We start from the raw sequence: 21324 nt of genomic DNA on the forward strand, positions 1-21324 counted from the left end.
TACCAGCATAATGGCGACCTGAACCAGAGAAGACACTGCACTTCTTGTATTTTTGCCTGAAATAAGAGAAAATAATGGTGTCGAGCCCAAATTTCTTTCTCCCTAATATTAGATTTATACCTACTAGGGGCTGAGTGGCAGTGATAGTAGTTTTGGTTCATTTATTCAGGAAGACACAATAAAATTAAAATTAGACCAGTGTAGCTCAGTTCACTTTAAACAGAAATACCAGGGCTATAGGTGGTTACAATATTTTTTCTCTTTCTTTAAAGATTTATTTGTTTAATTATTTGAGAGAAAGAGAGCACCAGTGCAAGCAGGGGGAGGGGCAGAGGGAGAGAGAAAATCTCAAGGCTCCCCACTAAGCTTGGAGCCCACTTGGGGCTCAATTTCAGGATCCTGAGCTCATGACCTAAGCTGAAACCAAGAGTTGAGACTCAATCCATTGAGTCATCCAGGTCCCCTGCTGGTTACAGTCTTTCTTAAAAACAGAAATTATCTTTCTCAAAATTTTATTTAGAAAATTTACTTTATTTAAAAAGTATATATAGTATGTCCCATGATATAAAATTCTAGAGAGTAGATTTAAAAAAGCATACTGGAAAATATAAATATCCATTTTCTTATGTATATCTTTTGTGCACTTAGAGTCTTTTCCTAGGTTTACATTTTTCTTTATTTTACAATCTGATTCTTACTTGTAGTAAAAACAAATATCATAGGCAGGTATACAGCAAAAAGTAATTCCCTTCTCTCCATCTCTTTCTCAGATATTGGTAAAATCCTTCCAAACTTTCAAGCACACAAATATATTTTTGTTTTTTACATTCATGGTTTCACATTATACATGTTGTTCTCTTAGTTTTTTCACTGAATACTGTAATGGAAATCTTTCATGATAGTACATATAGAGCTACTTAAAAAAAAACCAGTTGTATTGCAGTCCTTTATATATCAATAACTATTTAGCCAGTTCCCTCATGAAAACTATTTAAGGTGCTTCCAATATTGTACTAATAAAAGCAATACAGCAATGAACATGCTGGCAGCTTATTTAGATAAAAGCACTTATTGTATTTACCTGCATATCTTTAAACCCCGCTCTTCCTTTTAAAAGTCAGATTTCTTAAATGAGAAGTGAAGTATTAAAATCGACTAATGGAATATGTAGATACTGTGTGAGTTCCAAGGGGAAAAAATCAGGGTTTTAGCAAAACAATTTTATTAAGTTATACTCGTGTCAACAAACCAGAAAGCCGTGTAAAACTAATTTTTTTTAAAGATTATGACTGAGCTGGGCAGATGGAAAATTATCTAGATTGACTGCTCACTCCCTGTGGAATTTTTTGAGGACTCCACTTAATTTCTTAAAACCGTCCTTTTCCTGTTCCGTGCTCAGAACTATGTGGTGTAGCTCAGTTCACTTTAAACTATCAGGCTTGTTTGGCAGCAGGTGGTGGGCATTTTAAAAATTTAAGATGTTTCTAACAAGATGCCATCAGCCACAAGGAAGAACCTGGGTTGGTGAGCAGGGTGGTGGGAAGGAGGGCAAATTTTCTTTCAGTAATTTGTTTTGACAAGCCCCAAACTCCATGTACAATAAATGCAGGACATGGCTTCATGCATATGGTCTTAGTACAGCTGGCCTTTATTTTATACTCGTGACCTTGTACTTTTGAACAGTTGGTGGGTGTTCCCCTTGAATACGTGGTTTTGATGATACTGTTCTATGCTCTCGTCTAGTTATGCAATTCTGTGTTCTTCTTGACCTCATAAAAGGGTATGACGACTATAAAGTGGTGACACTGTTTTTCAGATTAAGTAAATATTTCAATTAGGGGAGTAAATATTTTTAGAACTTGGAGTGTAGCTAGCTTTTGCTTTGGGAGTGTGTTCCTTAGTGGAGTGGATCTTGGATTGGTGGTTTTACAAGGAGTGTGTAATGGATTTCTGAGCTATAAGTCTTAAGTCTTGACCCTGTCCAAAAAAGCAAAGGAAATTTCCAAAGTTTTTCTTGCAGCAATGCACTGAAACAGAGGAGAGGTGCAGTTAGGATGCTTGCCTTTCTTATCAGCTTACTGGTGAATTCCCAAGGTACCAGGCTTTCTACTGCTTCTGGCACCTGTTTTCAAGTGTCCCTTTTAAGGATTCAAAAAAGTAGTAGAGAGCCCCACCTGACTATTGTTATCTTCCATCTATTCAATATAGATAATGGGTGGTACCCGCAGAATGTTCTCATCTACTAATAATTGTGTTGTCCTCGATGGGTGTGCTACCCTGATAGATTGGGAATTTCTAGTTTACGACATAATTTCTCCTTAATTTTGTCTCAGGCCTTGATAAAACTTAGCTAAAGACATATGAGTGAGCTTTAAAAAATGTGGCCTCCACAGTCTCCAAGCTACCTTCAACAAGGGAGCCGTGCTCTTCTTCCTTAATTATCCTTATCAGACCTTCCAAGAGGAGGTTTGCTATTACGGAATGTCCAAAGCAGCTTGTAGGAGGAGAAGTTATTCAATAAGAGGGGAGGAAACTGCACCAACATTTTTTCTTCATAATTGGAAGAGGGAGAGGGAAAGTGAACAAACTAGGAAATATGGTGGAAATCATTTCACAGAGAATGATTTCTATTCTGGCAAAGCCTCTCTGTTCACAGTGACCCGCAAGTTTTGTTTCGAGAAACTGTGATGTTGATGATGGAGGTTTTTACACAACAGAAAATTATATTCAAAGAGACCTGTAACACTTGCTCTCATCTTGCTCTGCCTGTCCACGTGAGTCTCCTCGACTGCGTTCACCGCAGCCCGGCCTCTGTCTGAAGGCTTGCCTTCAACCCGTCGCTGGCGCTTGCAGGAGTGTTGATGGGAGCTGACTTAAAGCTCTTCTCTGGAAGGTCTTTCCCGGAGGCACTGGCACGGGGACGCGTTATCATCTGGCTGAGGAACGAGCTCCATCCCATCACGTATTTTGGGTTTGCTGGACTGGCGCTCCGCGTATTTCTGAAATACATGTTGGAAGGCAACTGAAAGATGAGTCCACACTTCATTCCACTGGATCCTCCCTACCCCACCCAACGCCAGTGTTCCTAGCTGCTGTCTATCTTGAGATGAAAACCAAAGGTCTGGTTTATTGGGTCCTGAAGCTGCATTTGAACTTCAGGGGTCCAGGCACTAAGTGCGATATTTTGAAATCTAACACAGAACCCGAATCCACAATCTGAGGTGTACGTAGGAAGCCTCTAGGAAAGGGATGTTAAGCCAAGGGTCCCTACTTGAAACAGCCGCACCTCTTGGCATTTATCCTCCCCTCATTAATGAATAATTACATTTGTTGAACACTCAAATCAACCAAGAGATAATAAGCATCTCAAAAATAAAGCTGATGGTGGGGCGCCTGGGTGGCTCAGTGGGCTAAGCCTCTGCCTTCAGCTCAGGTCATGATCCCAGGATTCTGGGATCGAGCCCCGCATCGGGCTCTCTGCTCCGCAGGGAGCCTGCCTCCACCTCTCTCTCTCTGCCTGCCTCTCTGCCTACTTGTGATCTCTGTCAAATAAATAAATAAAATCTTAAAAAAAAAAATAAAGCTGAGGGTCTCACACACTCCTCCCTTCAAGCTCATAGTCACATAGATTTTGTCAATGGTGACAGACCTGTGTAATGTCCTCTAACTTTAATCATGGACTGAAACATTGCTATAAATTAGACTTTTGATTCAGTGGTTTCATATACATTTAGCTGTAGATTCTTGGTGCTGGGCCAAACCCAACAAAATAACTGACATTAGCACAAGAACCTAATGAACATTTTAGAGGGAGAAACTCCTACTATTAATATTATAGATAGACTAGCAGAGGGTATACAACTCATTCAAGGGAAAGGCTGCTTTTAGTAAACGGTGTAATTTATCATTTTAATTTTTCTATAAGAGAATGATATCCACAGACATCTGAAGAAATGTACCTCTTTTTTTCCTGTCCACAGAAAAATAAGTTTAGGTTAAAAACAAAAGCATTCTTTGTTTTTTTCTTTTCTTCCTGGCTAGAACATCACCAATTCTTAGATTCCCAATAAACATTTGTACTTCAGTAATTAGGCCTGAGGTGTTACAACCATTATAAATACATTTCTTTTTTTTTTTTTTCTACAGCAAGCTAAATACTTGCTGTCCATCCTGTACTGTGATAGCAAAAGCATGAATCTCAAGGTGTAAGAAGAACCAAGAGGCAGGCTTTTTGAGCAGAGAGATGTTCATGATCTCTCGTCCAACCCCCTTATTTTCTAGATAAGGAAAGATGTTCTCTGAGGTTCAGAAAATACCTAAACTAGAAATTCCATAGGGCATCTAATTAAAGATAGCAATGCCCAGCTAAGAGGCGCTTTTAATCTATATTCGTAAGGGCGCTAAGCATTGTTTTTCATAGTAGTGAGTGGAGCTATGAATATGGAGAACCATGAAAGGCCTTAGCACACTATTCCCATCTTTCCTCGGGCTGGGCTGGTGCTCAGCTTCCCCGGAGATCCACCAGCTGATGCTCTGAACCCTTTCAGGACGTGTGGTCCTCAGGCCCAGTATGGCTGTGAGGACACCTGAACCACACGCCGGGCTGTGGGGACGAACCCGGAGTACTCTGTAATAGTAGCAGAAGAGCCGGTGTGGCTGCAGCAGCTCCCTCGCGGCCAGCTGCCCTTCTTTTGCAATCTTCCTGGCTTCTCCATCATTTTCCTGAAAGGGTTAAACGCACATACACAATAAAAGAAAAATACTCCTGTGAACCTCCCCACCCCCCAAAGGAGGCTACCGTTGAGTATGAAGCAGGACAGAGGTCGGGTTGAATGTGACCAGCATGGGGACAGGGGACACGAGGAAAACAACTTCAGAGCGAGACTCTGAGAAATCGACAAGAAATTGACGTTTCTAGCCCCCATGTTACACCTAAGTGGTCACACATGTTCGAACCCTGGTCCACAGGACCCCCCCCCCACCGCCGCCAAATGCACACTAGACATGCAGTCTTCTCTCTTGTGACTACCCCTCATACTATCCTGGCTACCCAAGAAATTTAGGGCTCATTCCCCATCCCCTGCAATCCCATAGCCTCTCTGCTTGATATTAAAATACAATCTGGAATAAAATGAATCTCGTTGCATGTTATAACGTCTCTTAAAAACTTCATTTTGATACATAGAGCCCAGAAGTTGTCATAAAACAGTACCTATGAAGGCCTGTCTTGTTGCTATATTCATAAATTCAGTCATTAGAACCCACAGGTTTTCCTTCAGTATCAGGAACGGTCACTGTTCCTAATATACTTTTTGAAAATAGCTGGTATTCTACCACATTGCCCATTAAAAAAGCCACTGGCAAGCAATCCTGACTCTTTATAAAGGGTCACAAGAATGATTCTGCCTCAGGCACCCAGTTAGTTGCATACCTGAATATCACTTCTCAGAAACTTAGAAATAGAATGAAGTCCTACCAACAGAAGGGGGAATTTTTATTGTTTCGTAATAAAACATGACAGCTTTGTCATATGTTTCCTTAAAAAAAAAAAGAATTCTTATTTTATGGGAAATCTGTGATTCTTGGGATGTTGTGTATACCATGCATTCATTGTACCTTTTTCCTGACTGGGGAAAAGAAAAGGGTATTACAATTGCCTTCAATGTCTTCTTGTGCATCGAGTACTCTAGTCCTGGGATTTCCAATCTGTCACTTATATTTAGTGTGTTTTTGCTTGTGCGTATATACATGAATATTGAGTCCTTCAGAAAAACCCATATTCTACAGAACACTAGACTTCAAGTCTTCTAAAAATCCTCCAAAATGTTGGCTAAAGGGTATTAAAGTGACTCTGATGTTGATTTTTTAGATATTTCATGGGAACAAAAATTTCAGAAAATAACATTTCTTTTGTGAAATTATGTCAAGTGAAATTTGGTCATGATGGAACTCATGTAAATAACCCTGGTTAAGTCTGTTATTGCCTTAAGAAATTAAAATTGCAGAAAACGTACCTTGGCCCACTTAACTTTATCTAGTAAATCACTAAGATTTCTTTTAATTGGAACATAATGTTTCCAAGGCGTTAGTGCCATATAGAAATGTTCGTAATACGTCGAGTCCTGCTTCAAAACCAAGCTGTCACCCAACATGAGGTATGGATATCTGTAAGCCGCCACGGTCCCATCCACATTCACTTGATATTTGTACTAAAAGATTAAAACAAACATAAACAAAGGAAAAAATAGCTATTTGCTTCACTTTTGCTTGTCATCAATGCTATAATACTAAATATAAAGGAATTATTTTCCACGTTCCAACTTCAATGTTTAAAAGTGGGGTTTTTTTTAAGATTTTATTTATTTATTTGGCAGAGAGAGAGATCACAAGTAGGCAGAGAGGGGGAAGCAGGCTCCCCACTGAGCAGAGAGCCTGAAACAGGGCTCTAACCCAGGATCCAGGGTTCACTTCTAGAGTTGAGGAGACAGAAACTTGGAGACATTTAGGGATTCGTGTGATGCTAGCAACACAAGATGTACCCCGTTTGCCCATTTGCTGGGTTAATAAGCCTTGCTTTACATTTCAAAATCACTTTTCACGGGAATTAAGCCTCACTGGAGCATAGCCATGTGAAGCAAGTATTACCATAAGCTCTTTCCTCTTTCCTGTTTTGTAAATGAGAAAATCATGTGTTCAGATAAATTTATAAACCTCTATTCCCTAAGTTTGTCAAATCAAATGTTCTTTTTATTATAACCACACTGAAACGAACAGGAAATACTCGCAGGTTTGGTCATTAATTTTTTTGAGTAATTGGTACCAAAGAGTTTTCTAGCCAGTCAGATTTTGTTACATTGTTCACATCCCTATCCTCACGACAATACTTGAGGAACAAGGCAGGCATCCTGCATGTTTAGGGGTGTGAAGAGATGATGGTCCCACAGTCAGTGACAGAGGAAGGACCACAAACAGGATGTGAACCCCAATTCCAGCTCCAATTTTACTTCTATGGAATTTACACTCTCTCTGTTTACAAAAGCCTTTAAGATCACTTCATATAAAAGGTATTTATATTCCCAGTTTATGAAAACAAATATAAACAAGAGAAAAATGCCCCCAAACCCCCTGGTTAATCTCTGCACTATATTTTGAGTATTAAATATAGTTCTGGCCTTTTGGTAGACAGAATTCACAAAAACAAAAAAACAAAAAGGAAATTACAATGAGTTTTGTAATTCCCTAAGCTTGGAAGGGAGAAAGTAAGAAAGTGTGCTCCAGCTCACAAGACTGGAGAAACGGGCCCACCCAATGATTCTGTAGACTTATCGCAAGTTTATCACTTCCTACCCATACAGGAAGACGTAAATGCGTACCTTAAAGAAATCAAAGAAACCTGTCAATTTAGCTTTTCCAAGCTCCTTTTCTTTCTCTTGGAAAAAGAAGTATCCTGTAATTCCTGCATCTAGGAGCTCTGGATTTTCCTTGGAGAGCTGTACCAACTGGAGCCTCTCTTCTCGGCTATCTCTACCTCTGAAGAAAGCTTTCTCTGTTTTGTTGATCCAGGAAGGCCCTAGAAGTTTGAAGCCATTAAAAAAAAAATGTGATATGAATTTGACATTTAAAAAAACAGTAAGCATAATCATCTGTAATCTACCATTGTCACTTAAGCTATTAATGCTCTTTGATCATCAACCCATCTTCTAAAATAGGGTGCTATTTTCAAAAAAATATGGGATCAAGTAACTTGCCTGACATATTTTCCAGTTCAGAATTTTAAAAACAGTCCTTTTATGTGCTGTATCACAGAAAAGCATGCTCCAATTTCACCTATTTTTTTTAGATTTTATTTATTTATAAATAAACTTTATTTATTTATTTTTTTTTACAGAGAAAGAGAAAGCACAAGAAGGGTAAGCAGCAGGCAGAGGGAGAGGGATAAGAAGACTCCGTGCTGAGCAGGGTGGGGCACGATCCCAAGACCCTGAGATCATGACCGAGCTGAAGGCAGATGCTTAACCGACTGAGCCACCAGATGTCCTTAATTTCTACCCGTGAGAGCTCACTCAAATATTGGACAGTCTGCTGTATGACATTAGGAGATATCCAAAATAACAGTGGGTCAAGCTCAAAGCAAAAGACATTCAATGACTTGGACCACTCACAAGGCACTACCTTCTTCCATCCTTCATGCTTCACAATAAAAAACGAGCTCGGATTTGTTCTTCGACTGGGTGACTGGGTGACCGGAACAAACTATGTAACTAAGTAACATCCACATCTTCAATCCCTGGTTGTTCAGAATTTTGAGCACATTGTTTCTGATTTATTAGACTTTGTCTACTAAGCTGTGAAATAAAAACACATATATAGCCCAACTCTGTGTGTGTGTGTGTGTGTGTGTGTGTGTGTGAATTTCTTTCCTGGGAGGGAAGTATTCTAGGAGAATTAATTTAAGTCTATTTCTATCATTCTAAAGAGAGATTATTAGTTAACACCTATTACTATTTGAAGGGATAAATCATAAAACAGAAACTGGAGTGGGGGGGTCACTCTTTCTAATACTTAACACACTTCTCAGAATTCACTGTTCCCAAATAAAAAGTCAGTTTCATTTCATGTTATCTTAAAGTAGTTTACGAAGAGTCTCCGGTCTTACCTACTAAACGAGTCTACCAAACCACAAACGCAACAGAGGCTGTAAAGAGAGGCAGGGTTCATTCTACTCAGGGCGTCTGGTTTAGTTCGAGAGTGTGTTGTGCCCTAAGGGTAAGGCCGTCAAAGGGGAGAAGGGAGGAATTAGATTTTGAAGGATGAAGCAAGGCAGAAAGAGGAAAGGGAAAACTCCTTCCTAGGTGCTGGAGGTAGTAATACCCTAATTATACTGTTACCACAATTCTCTCACGTCTGCTTATCATTTTATATTTTTCAAAATGCTCCCTTCACCCAGCAATGTAATGGAATTGGAGTCAGTATTAAGTGACAATCCTGCCAAATACATTATTTCCAAATGGTATTTACAAGTGACCAGCTCAGAGAGGAGACTCAGTTACAGCAGGTTTGGACATGACTAGCCCAAGCCACATATCTAATTTTTGGATTAGAAGAATCCTACACTGCTCTTTTTTCTTTGTTAGAAAATAAGAACAATGGTTATTTAGATATATACCTTTATTCTCTCCGACTGAACATTCCCTTCTTGCCTCTGTTTTTCCCTCAAGAATAAAGTTTAATTTACCTGTATTTCCCTGAATAGAGAGGAGATCATTGGTGACACCCCTCATTGCTTCGAGCGTGGAGTGGGTGATGTCATACGTTGGAAGGATAATGTCCCGTGAATCCAGGGAGCCGCACCATGAAATAATAGGTAAAGGGCCTGGGGTTTCATTGACCTGCCGATGCTCCAGAGGCCAATCTCCAAGATTAATATAAAATTCTATATCGGGGAGAAGAACCTAAATAAACAAAAGAAGAAACATCAGTGCCGGGAAGACCTAAGTTTTAGGTACTAAATGCTTGCGTTCTTTGGCTTCTTAAAACATTCCCGATAAAAGTGAATATGTGAAAACAGCAGAATAGAGAAGAATGCCTCTCAGTCATCAGCAGTAGCAGAAAATCGTGGGTGAGGATGGTTCATGGCATATTCATTTAACCAGGAGTAAGCTCCCACTGTTCAGAGGTGGCATTTAAAATTGCTTAGGGGCGACTGGGTGGCTCAGTGGGTTAAAGCCTCTGCCTTAGGCTCAGGTCATGGTCCCAGGGTCCTGGGATCGAGCCCCACATCGGGCTCTCTACTCAGCGGGGAGCCTGCTTCCTCCTCCCTCTCTCTGCCTGCCTCTCTGCCTACTTGTGATCTCTGTCAAATAAATAAATAAAATCTTAAAAAAAACGATAAAATAAAATTGCTTAGTACTGGGGCTCCTGGCTGGCTGTTGGTTAAGTGTCTGCCTTCAGCTTGGGTCATGATCCTGGGGTCCTAGGACTGAGCCCCAAATTGGGCTCCCTCTCTCCCTTCTCTCTGCCCCTCCCCCTGCTTGTGTTTTTTTTTTCTCTCTCTCTCTCTCTCTGTCAAATAAATAAAATCTTTTGAAAAAATTGCTTAGTATTGGGGTGCCCAGCTGGCTCAGTTGTTGGAGTGTCCATCTCTTGATGTTGGAGCATCCAACTCTTGATATGGTTTCGAGCCCTATGTTGGGCATAGAGATTACTTAATACATTTTTTTAAAAAATTATCAAAATTACTTAGTATTATAGAAGTGGACATGGTATGGAAAGAAAGTGGCTTCAAGAACTCTCCCTGCCAGCTGCCTGAGAACTGATAAGGTTAGATCCAAGCCCTTGTTTTCCTCCACTCTCAAACCTCTGCATCACATCTACCTTTGTTTCTGGACTCTGCCACTTCATGTCCATCTCCATGATCAATGCCTTATGTGAGGCCCTTCTCATCTCTTGCCTGGACTGTTGCAGTAGCTTGCTCACTAGGTGTTCTGATACTAGGCTCTCCCCAATCTGATCTGATTTTACCTTGCTGCCAAAATTCTTAAAACCGAAATCAATGTTACCATCAAGGTCAACAGAACCTAAAGCCTGCAGGACAAGCTCTAAACTCTGGGGCCAGAAAGCTAGGCCGTGTTATCTTGCTCCACCTGAGCATGGGCCAATAAGCTTTCGGCTACTCTCTGAAAATGCCACCCACTCTCATAGGTCATTCCCTTCTCACTTGGAATATTCTTCTCCTACTTATTCACTTGGCAGTCTCCTTTCTCGTCCTTTGAACCCAGACCGAATGTCACCTCCTTGATGGCTCACTCTCCTCAGGCAGTTTCACCCCGGGGACCGGCTCTTCTTACAGGCCTATCATGCTGAGGTGCCACTATTTGTTTCACATCCTACTCTAACTTCCAAATGACAAAAACAAGTCCCACTAGCATAGGCCACTCTAAGTCCAGAGATCAGTCTCATTTATCTTGGATTTCTTCTCAGCCACTGGGCAAAGAACCTAGAACAAGAGGGAAGGGCAGGGGACTTGATGATTCACGCTCTTGCTTATCTACTCTCATTTGTCAGCTCATTAATAAGTCTCAAAAAAAAGTGACCTCGAGGCTCAACATGTCTGGGAGTCCACAGAAACCTTGGGAGTGCTCCGTAGGAAACTACTTGCCTCAGATGGGGCCTCAAGCCACTTAATTCAAGGAAAGAAAGATCCATAAAGGGGGGAGAATTTATGAACACTCAGGTGGTGGACACATTAGATGCACATTTCCAAGCCTGGAATCCATTTCCATCCTTTGCCATTGTTGCTCTAAGAATCCCAAAGTTACAATGAAATAAGTAAACTCCAGCTCACCCCTGAACAATGCAGGGGTTAGAGGTGCTGACACCGCATAGTCTAAAATTTGTGTATAAATTTGACTCCCCCAAAACTTAACAACTAGTAGCCTACTATTGACTAGAAGCCTTACCAATAACATAAGAATTGATTAACACATCTTTTATGTTATGTGTATTATATACTGTGTTCTCATAATATAATCAGCTAGAGAAAAGAAACTGTTAATTCAGAAAATCATAAGGAAGAGAAATACTATTTATGGTACTGTCATATATTTTTAAAAAAATATGTCCATGTATAAGTACACTCATGCAGTTCAAACCCGTGTGGTTTAAGGGTCAACTTTGTATTTTTTTCAGAACCAATGAATTCATTCCCGTACCTTTCTTGCCAGTGACAGCAAAATCTCATCCGAGAACATTTTGAAGTCTGTGTACTTCCCTAAAGATCTCCGGTAGATGCGGTTATTGAGAATCGTGTAGTGAACAATGGCACCCCTCTCATCCCCAAACCTTTTTGGAACTTCATTTAGCATCTGCTGGAGATTGATGCTGGGGAAGGAAGCAAAATCCTTTGCAATCTGTGGTTCCTTGGTTGGACAAGAAAGAGTTTTCTGCCAGGCCTGAGGATCCCCTTCTGGACACTCACAGTACTCGTGGTACACCGGTCCTAGGGAAGATAAAACACGTGTAATGCCATGCTCCATTAACAAACCCCTCCGCACAGAGGGTTGTTTCTGCCCCTGATAGGAACATGGGATGACTTCTTGGTGTGGTCTAAGGTTCTCCAGACGGGAATAATCTGCCCTAAACAAATCCATGGTGAAAGTACTTGTGTCAGAGTCCTGTGCTTCTACTTTGCATCCCCCAATCATTCCTCTAGTATACTGTATGCTCTCTTCCGATATAACCCACTCTCAGCCAACGAGCTGATAAATTCAGTGAGTCATAAATACCTGGTGGACATAAAACAACTTACCTTTTCACAAGGAAAAAGAGAATGTATTACTTTTCAGGCATTATTACAGAGTAGGTGAGGTTTTTTTTGTAGACAAGATGGAGGCCTCCTCCCTTGAATCTCTAAAATCACCTCCATCAGCACATCTCAAAGAAGAAATATGTAACCCAGGGGTATCTGGCCATGTAATTTTAATGTACGTAGCCATAAGTATAAAACTTCTTTGAGGACTCATTTTAGAAGGAATTTATACCAATTTTATATCTTTTTTTTTTTTTAAAGATTTTATTTATTTATTTGACAGAGATCACAGTAGGCAGAGAGGCAGGCAAAGAGAGAGAGAGAGAGAGGAGGAAGCAGGCTCCCTGCCAAGCAGAGAGCCCGATGCGGGACTCGATCCCAGGACCCTGAGATCATGACCCGAGCCGAAGGCAGAGGCCTAACCCACTGAGCCACCCAGGCGCCCCACCAATTTTATATCTTACTTCAAGATGTATTTAATATAAAAATATAAAGATTAATGCAATTTTATAAATATAAACACTTCAAAGAAATTATTTATGTTTCTTGAGGATTTCTATTGGACCAAGATGAGTAATATGGACCAATTTACCCTTCGACTTGAAACTACCAAAAAAAGCGACAAAATATATGAAATGGGTTTTGAGCCACCGGATATGAGGCAGTGAAAGACACTGAGTCTGAGAGACGGGAAACAGATGAAGTGATCCTTATAGTTCATAAGCTTACTGCCTTAGGGAGTTTCCAGGTTATGGAGACAGGGGGAGAAATGTAGCCAGATCCAGAAAAACTCACTGGATTGAGGGGATAGAGCCAGGTGTCCAGGGAGAACAAGTAAGCTGACATTTGCAGGACACATTCCCTGAAAGGACACAGATAGAAAACTCCAGAGATCTGTAAAAGGTTCCCCCTCAAGTATTTAGGGTTTCTGAAGAGGGAATATAAGGGAGGAAACTATCCAAGGCAAGGAAAGAACCATCAAGAACGACTGAAGGCAACATTACCCACTGGTCATACAGGGTTGGGAATAGTACCTGTTCATACCAGGCAGACTGGGAAGCATCCTAATTCCTGGGACTCAGGGTAGAGGAGGCAGAGAAGTATTCCCTGAGTGGTGGGGAATAACTAGCCCCAGACTAAACATGGTTCGGGTCTTACCTAATGAATTGTAAAAGCAAAATTTGATAGTTTCAAATTATCTCCAAGTAACTTCACTACATTCCAGAAAAAAAGCTCAAGGAGATGAGAAAGAAACAAGAGATGAAACATACACTGGATATAATTAAAGACAAAGGGGACACTGCAGAAGGAAAGTTAGGGAACTTAATGATAGAAAATACACAAAATGAAATGGAGGGAAAAAAAGAATTTTAAAAATGAAAAGAGCATCAGTGAGCTGTGGGCTAATCTCAAGCCTGATATAGGGGTCACTGGAATTGTGAGAGGAACTCTGGAGTAGAACAGAAAAAAATATTGATGATATAATGGCCAAAATTTTTCTGGATTTAATGAAAACTATAATCCCAAAGATCTAGGAAGCTCCACAAACCCGAGCACAAGAAACATGAAGGCAACTACATCAAAGCATGTACAATCAGATTGTTCAAACTGACTTAGAGAGAAAACCTTTAGCAGCGCAGAGGAACAAAGTTTTGGAGGTCAGCAGATATACTGTTGGAAACAATGCAAGTAGGAGGACAGTAGAACAACATCTTTAAAGTACTAAAAGGAGACAAAACCAATCCTGTTAATCTACAATTCTGTATTTAGTAAAAATGTCTTTAAAAAAATGAAAGCAAAATACAGACTCTTTCAGATACTTAAAAGCTGGGAGAACTCATCACCAGTATTCTTGCACTAGAAGAAATGATGATAGGTATCCTTGAACAGAAGGCAAATGGTACTAGACAGAAATGTAGATCTATATAAAAGAATGAAGAGTGCCAGATGTATTATCTGCCTGGGTAAGTACACAAGATATTCAAATTTCTTTAGTTTTCTTTCCTGCAAAATTCCAAGTTAAATTGAGCTCCAGGAGGGGTGCCTGGCCGGTTTAGACAGTTCAGCATGTGACTCTTGATCTTGGGGTAGCAAGTTCAAGCCCCATGTCAGGTGCAGAACTATGTACAGTTGAGCTCCAGGAGGTATGTATACATGTTCACTCTGTTGTACGTGAGTTCAAGGTCATCCTAAACCATTTGGAAAGGCATAGAGTCTACACATATAAGGCTAGCTCTGGATTGTGTGATATAAGCACTTACCTTTCAAAATATAAGGAGACTGAGCCACATGCTCATCACCGTAAAGGACCTCTATCTTCAGCCCTTCACTGACAGTTTCATACATCCTGTATCGCATCAAAAATGTCCCATCATTCCTGTCCAAAGGTTTTGGGACGTGAATCCGGACTAATTCTTTAGGTGAAAGAGATTTGATTACTACTTTGAATAGTGTTTGACCTGAAAGAAAAAAGAAAAAAATATATATATGTAAGTATGTATGTAGCTACTACTTCATGGTTATTTTGTTTTGCCAATTATTGGATAGGTGTCTGTACTCCAAAGTTAATTTTTTCTGTACTATCAAAATAATAACAAAATAATTTTAGTTTGGAAGGTCCTTGAGACCAGGAACCATGTCTGGGTTGTGTCTTGAAACCAAAGATCTGAGTCAACATTTGATTCATTAGTCTTTCAGTAAAGATTTACTGAATGAACAAGATCAGTTCTTTAGAAAAGCAAGGAAGAGATGACCTTTTTGCCTCTTTGCTCTTTTCGCCTTTGGGTAGGTTTAAATCAGCCCAGATGGTTAAAAATCCAAAAACTCTTAGAATGACAGAGCTCCAAGGCAATCCACCTTTCTCCTGTAAAATATATACCAGCTCTCTTCGTAAACCATTTTAATACCTAATAACCCTCATTTCTGAGGAAATCTCCCTTTGGTTAACCTGAATTTTGAGTAATACTTCTAAGCCTATTTCCCTAAGTAGAGAGAGATTATAGCTAGTTATTAGACCGTGCCCAAATATCAGACAGACAGACAGACACACACACACACACACACATTTCACACACTTTGTAAATACTAGAGTTTACTTCTCTAAGCTTGTTTCCTCAGGTTGGATTGGAAGTTATACTAGAAGAATCTAACACCCTTTTGAACTCCAAAATTCTGTGGGTTTTCTGGAAATTTCAGGGTAAACAATACCTGCTTAGTAAACCCTCCCTTCTCTTTCGGTAGTATATGAGCTGACTGACTGAGGCTTAGAGACAATACTGTTGTGATTAATACTATCACTGGGATCCAGGAATAAATGTGATATCCCTCTTTCCAGAATCCAGTGGATATATCTGCCCTCAGCACGGATCTGATCCTCAAGACCTCTGAGAACAAAGATCAGTTGATGTCCTAACCACAGTTCATCACCATATCAAAGGCAAATATTTTATAAAAAGTGGTGAATCCTCTGAAATTCACAGTCCTGGCAAAAAATAGTGGTGATGGAAGGAGTCTTTGATCTCACATCTATCATATTATCAAACTAAGCATATTTAATATATATTTTTTAAATTACTGAAAAAAGTTTCTTTCTCTCACCCTTAGTTTCTAAATCTTGTGAGTGAAGCTTGTACTCTCTTTTGACCTTCAAGCATTGTAATTTTTTCTTGTGGGTGAGGAGAGGTGTTCCGTGGTCTCTTTAATTTTGTAATCGTAATATAGTGTCTGACAACTTGCTATTAAAAAATACATTTAGACATCCTTGAAATAAGTGTGATAAAATTATGAAAGATATCTGCTAAAATCAATGAATTGTAATAAATATAGGGTATGTTGTAAGAAAAAGTTAATAATGTAAAATTATTGAAAATATTAGCCATTTACCTGAAATGCTTACATGAAATACATTGGTTATTGCTTTGTGTTATTTCTCACTTGATTTTAGAAAACACATATACAGACTGCAAATCAGGAAGGCAGAGCCTGGGGACCTGGAGGATATACCTATAATTTTCTCCCTAAAGTGGAACCAGTACAGAAAAGTTAAGTGTCGGGACGCCTGGGTGGCTCAGTTGGTTAAGCAGCTGCCTTCGGCTCAGGTCATGATCCCAGCGTCCTGGGATCGAGTCCCACATCGGGCTCCTTGCTCGGCGGGGAGCCTGCTTCTCCCTCTGCCTCTGCCTGCCATTCTGTCTGCCTGTGCTCGCTCTCTCTCCCTCTCTCTCTGACAAATAAATAAAATCTTAAAAAAAAAAAAAAAAAAAAAACATTTAAAAAAAAAAAAAAAAGAAAAGTTAAGTGTCTTGGTCAAATAGTCCTGTTCTCCATAAACTTGTGATTGTAAATAAACAAAACAGATATAAGACAAACATATTAATGATTCTGTGATCATCTTGGAATGAAATGGATTTACAGAAAAAACTGGTTCCAAAATGCTTCATTATTATTTTTTTTAAAGATTTTATTATTTGACAGAGAGAGATCACAAGCAGGCAGAGGCAGGCGGGGGGGGGGGGTGGAGGGAAGCAGGCTCCCCGCTGAGCAGAGAGCCTGACGCAGGGCTTGATCCCAGGACCCCAAGACCATAACCTGAGCGGAAGGCAGAGGGTTAACCCACTGAGCCACCCAGGCACCCCAAAATGCTTCATTATTTTTAAATTCAAAGTACTGGACTAGATCTGTATTGTCTATTCCAGTTATAAAATTTTGTTTCTTAAATAGCATTTAAGAGCTACATTTCAAAATAAATGTATAAAGCTAAAAAAAAACAAAATTAAAATAGAGTCATTGGAAATACATATTTTAAATGTCCAGTTATTTTTATAGGACTCTCATGCCTGTGTCATTGTTGGCATGAAATTAATGTTAAAATCAACACAAAATAGCAATTGTGATGACTGAAATAGAAATAAGCAATTTTAACCTCATAAAAGAGAAACTGAGGAGAGTGTGATTTGAAAATGCTTCAAACGGAAGGAATGTGAATTCTCATTTGCCCCAAAGGCTAACATAATGGAATATACTTGCAGTTCAACTTGAATTTTTCTACTTCAATTCAAACCTCTTTAGGAGAGAAAGCTAATGGAATGAGAAAGCAAAGACTACCTAGATCGAGGAGCTTAGCAATATCAAAGTCTTGCATCATTAGAATCAGAACTTTTGAAGACTTTAGCAGTGATTATGGGCCAGTCCTGAGCTTGATATTTTCATTTACATTTTCTACCTTATTTGTTTCCTACAAAAATTTGTAACATAGGCATTGTCACCCCCATTTTACAGATCAGGAAACCAAGACTCCAAGAAGTGATGTAACTTGCCCAAGGTCAACTACATATGAGTAACAGCCAATATTTGAACACAGCTTGAGTCCTTCTTCAAAGCCCATGCCGCAGCCACCTTGTCACACTGTATCACATTAGCCTTTTGGTTTGCAGAAGTCAGAGTTGGAGAAATAACCTCTGGCACCATTGGTACCAGAGAGTCATTGCCTTCCCGGCTGTTTAGGAAGACTATGAAGGCCCTGCAACTGTAACAAGTGTCAACCCCACACGGCCAAGGGAACTTACCGAGAACTGATGCACGACAACCATATTACGGGAGGTTTCATTAAATGGAAAGAGGATGAGTGTCTACTCTTGGCTCTGACACTTAATGGCTGTGGGGCCACAGGCAAAACATTTTAGCTTCTCAGAGCCTCAGTGTCTGAGGTGTAAAGTGAAGAGAGTAATATCCAGCCTTCCTACTTAACAGGACAATTAAGGATGACAAATTAAACAGGGCACAGTTTAAAACACTGCAGTGCTACAAAAGTAGGAAGTACGATTATTTTATGCAGATTATCACTACTGATGAAGGTAAAGGAGGACTGAGTAGAGAATGAGTATCTGTATCCAGCCATCGTGACGGATTCCAACCACCCTCCCTCCATCCCTTCTTTTCTTTTCTCCGTGGTATTTACAGAGCACCTCTGTCATGCATGATGTCTCATGTTGACAATATAACAGTATCAGTAGGTTTTGCTTAAACATTCCTAATAGAAGGAAATACTACATTTAAGTCAGAAGGGAGTAAAAACAAAGGTCAAGATAGCTTCTTTCCCCTATATCCAAGGTCATGGACTGTCTAATTTCTGTCTTTGGACTCCAGTTTGAGATCCCCTGCTTTAGACCATTCAAGGTCACATGCTTATAATCCAGGAACCTGGAGATACGCAGCATAATGATAGTCAGATAAATGTGACACTGTTAAATGGGAGTGATAATTATCAAGGGAATCTGGGTTAAGCCATGTAAGAAGGTCTATGTCTTGAAAAAAAAAAAAAAAAAAAGACCTTTTTTTTCCCCCATTTAGTTCTTGGAGAAGGAAAAGCTTTAGGACCTGCAAGTGAATGATGGCAGAAAATGTACAATACCTAGTTGCATGAGCTTTTCAAAACTACAGAGTAGCCTTTTAATGGAAGCTAAAAATTGAGTAGCATAAGAGGAAATAGGGAGATTCCAAAGGTATGAAATTGAGGTTGTCTGAAAAGATTTGCTGAAAGTCTTTTGTTTTTTATGACTTCTTTCCCTGACCATAAAAACATTAAGATTACTGTCGGGGGAAATTTTCTTGGGAAAAAAGAAGAGTGAGACAAAAATCTTTATTCTCATGTTAGAACTACTGAGAACACTAATGAGAGGTATAGTTTCATCTATTTATTATAAAATTATTATAAAATTAAAGTGCAACTATATATTTTCTTTCCTGTTTAGTCCATCCATAACCTAGTTTAAGCTTTATTAAATATTTTAAAACATTACTTTAAAAGTAAAACTTAAAACATATAACAAAAGTGATCATCTTAACCATTTTTAACTGTACAGTTCTGTAGTGTTAAGTAAATTCACATTTTCAGGCAACAAATCTCTAAACCTTTTTCACTTTGCAAACCTGAAACTCTACACCTATTCAACAATTTCCTATTTCTCTCCTCCACTGGCCCCTGGCAACCACCATTCCACTTTGTCTATGAATTTAACTACTTTAGATACCTCATATAAGTGGAACCTAAAATGTTAACTTTTAATGGGCTGTCAATATGCCATCCCATGAAAGTACCACACTTGATTTAGCAATGACCTCAGAGTTGGCTAGTTAAATTTGCTGTAATAAATGACGACAATGTGGCAAGAATTTCTTGCATAGGAATCTTTGACCATGTTCTGATCATTTTCTCAGGTCAGATACCTAGAAATCAGATTACCAGAAATAAACAGCACCGGCATTGTTTGCAAAGGATATATTTTTTTTTAAATTACATTTTCTCACTGTTAAAACTTATTTTTTGTACATTAGGTTTGTAAATATTTAAGACACTTGGTACATTTGGAAAACTGCTTTCCCGTAACGTTTTAGGAATTTGCCCTCCCACCAGCAGAGGATGAAGGTCACTGTCTGAGAGTATCTTCATGCCTTCTTGACAGCTTTGAGTACTGCCACTTAAAAAAAACTTTGCTGATATTTTTTGATTAAGGAATAGAATTTTATTTGAATGTCTAGCTCTTTCATTAATAGTAAGATTAGCAGCATGTCACTTTGGATCATGTCACTTTCTTTTTTCCTGTATAAATTAATTTTTCCTTTGTTCTCCCTTTTCTTTCTAAAGCACCCCCCATTATAACATTATAAAATTAATTTTACGAAAGAAAGAAAACTATAAAGGAGAAAATACACCCCATAGTGGAAGACTTTGAATCTGGGCTTAAGAATTTTTTATTCTGGTCCTTAGGGCCACGGAAAGCCTTTCTAAAAGTGAAAAAAGTTTAGTCATAGTTTCCTGCGTGCGGTGGAAAAGGCGCTGGGCTATTCTGATTGTCTCTTGATAAAACAGGGTGCGGGCTGGCTGGACATCAAGGAGACAGAAATGAGCAGATCCCGACCGGCAACAACTTGAACCCAGCAGGACGAGCTGGAAGAAGGTGCGAAGGCAAGACGAGCAGGGGAACGTGGGAGGACGCCCGGACACAAGGGCTTCAAGGACAAGACCCACCCTAGGGAGGGGAACAGCCGACGGCCGCGGGGTTTCACTCGTGCCCGCCCTGGGCCTCCGAGAACGCAAGGCCCCCAGCTCCGGCGTGCGCCCGGCGGAAGGTCCGGCTGTGCCAAACCCCAGGCCTCAGCCCAGTAATGCGGCGCCGGGTCTGGGGCTCGATGACTCCGCGGGCGGCGCTCCCTGCGTGCTGGCACAGCGCGGGAAGACGGCCTCGGGCCGTGACACGCCGGCCGGCATCGGCGCCCCGGCCGCCGCGGAAGGGCGCGCGGAGTTGGTTCGTCCGTTCGTTCGACAGACTTCGGCCGCGACGCCCTCCCCGCAGCGCGTCCCGGGAGGCGGGGCAGGGGAGGTGGCCAGAGCCGAGTCAGGGCGACGCTCGCTCGGGGAGGGACGCCAGGCGGGCGGCGGGCGGACTCCCGAGGGGCGCGGGCGCGGCGGGGACCCGGACGCGCGGGGAGCGGAGGGGGTGGGGCGCGGAGGCCGGCGGCTCGACGCTATACCTGGGGGCGAACGAGTGAGGTTCTGGCCCTCCGAGTTCACGGCCTGCAGGTAGAAGTAGCGGACCGGCAGCACGACGCCCGCCCGCAGCCCGGGCCCCCACACCAGGCTCCGCGGCGCGCTCACCGGCGCCTCGGGGGCCCCCGCGGCCACAAGCAGCGCGAGCGGCAGCGGCAGCAGCGCGGCCCGCGGGAGGCGGCGCATGGTGGCGGGGCCCGGCGTCCGGCTCGGCGGCGGCGGGGAGGGGCCGGGCCCGGGGGGCGGGCTCCGGGGGCGGCTGCTGCAGCCCCGCGGGCCCGCCCCGACGCTCTCCGGGCCCCAGCGCCGGCGCCCGGCTGGGGGACAGCGGAGGGCGCGTCGGGCCGCGGGGACCCGGCGGGGAGCGCGGCCCCGGGGCCCGCTCGGTGAGGCCGAGGACGCGAGCCTGCGTCCTCCGCCCCGAGACCTCGCCGGGCTCGGCCCGCACCCCCGGCGGCCGGAGCTGGTGAGC

At 41.4% G+C, this 21324-nt stretch overlaps 1 protein-coding gene across 3 annotated transcripts; it reads right to left on the minus strand.

Annotated features, from left to right (window-relative positions):
- Positions 1 to 510: 510 nt before the first annotated feature.
- Positions 511 to 21053, minus strand: POGLUT3 (protein O-glucosyltransferase 3). Of its 3 annotated transcripts, none has more exons than XM_032838315.1 (9): positions 20837 to 20916; positions 17872 to 18044; positions 14569 to 14766; positions 11712 to 11998; positions 9236 to 9452; positions 7374 to 7570; positions 6015 to 6209; positions 4618 to 4722; positions 511 to 2999 (listed from the first exon to the last, which is right to left on the minus strand). In XM_032838315.1, exons 3-9 carry the CDS (start codon positions 14663 to 14665, stop codon positions 2874 to 2876), a joined length of 1224 nt encoding a protein of 407 aa, XP_032694206.1. In that variant the 5' UTR covers positions 14666 to 14766; positions 17872 to 18044; positions 20837 to 20916; the 3' UTR covers positions 511 to 2873. The 3 variants fall into 3 exon arrangements, with proteins under 3 accessions (XP_032694206.1, XP_032694207.1, XP_032694205.1); XM_032838316.1 differs by having other exon boundaries at positions 17872 to 18047; positions 20837 to 20911; XM_032838314.1 differs by lacking the exon at positions 17872 to 18044 and having other exon boundaries at positions 20837 to 21053.
- Positions 21054 to 21324: the final 271 nt, after the last annotated feature.

This window comes from Lontra canadensis, unplaced genomic scaffold (genome assembly GCF_010015895.1).
Source record: "Lontra canadensis isolate GAN:19392208 unplaced genomic scaffold, GSC_riverotter_1.0 scaffold104, whole genome shotgun sequence".
Taxonomy (NCBI): domain Eukaryota; kingdom Metazoa; phylum Chordata; class Mammalia; order Carnivora; family Mustelidae; genus Lontra; species Lontra canadensis.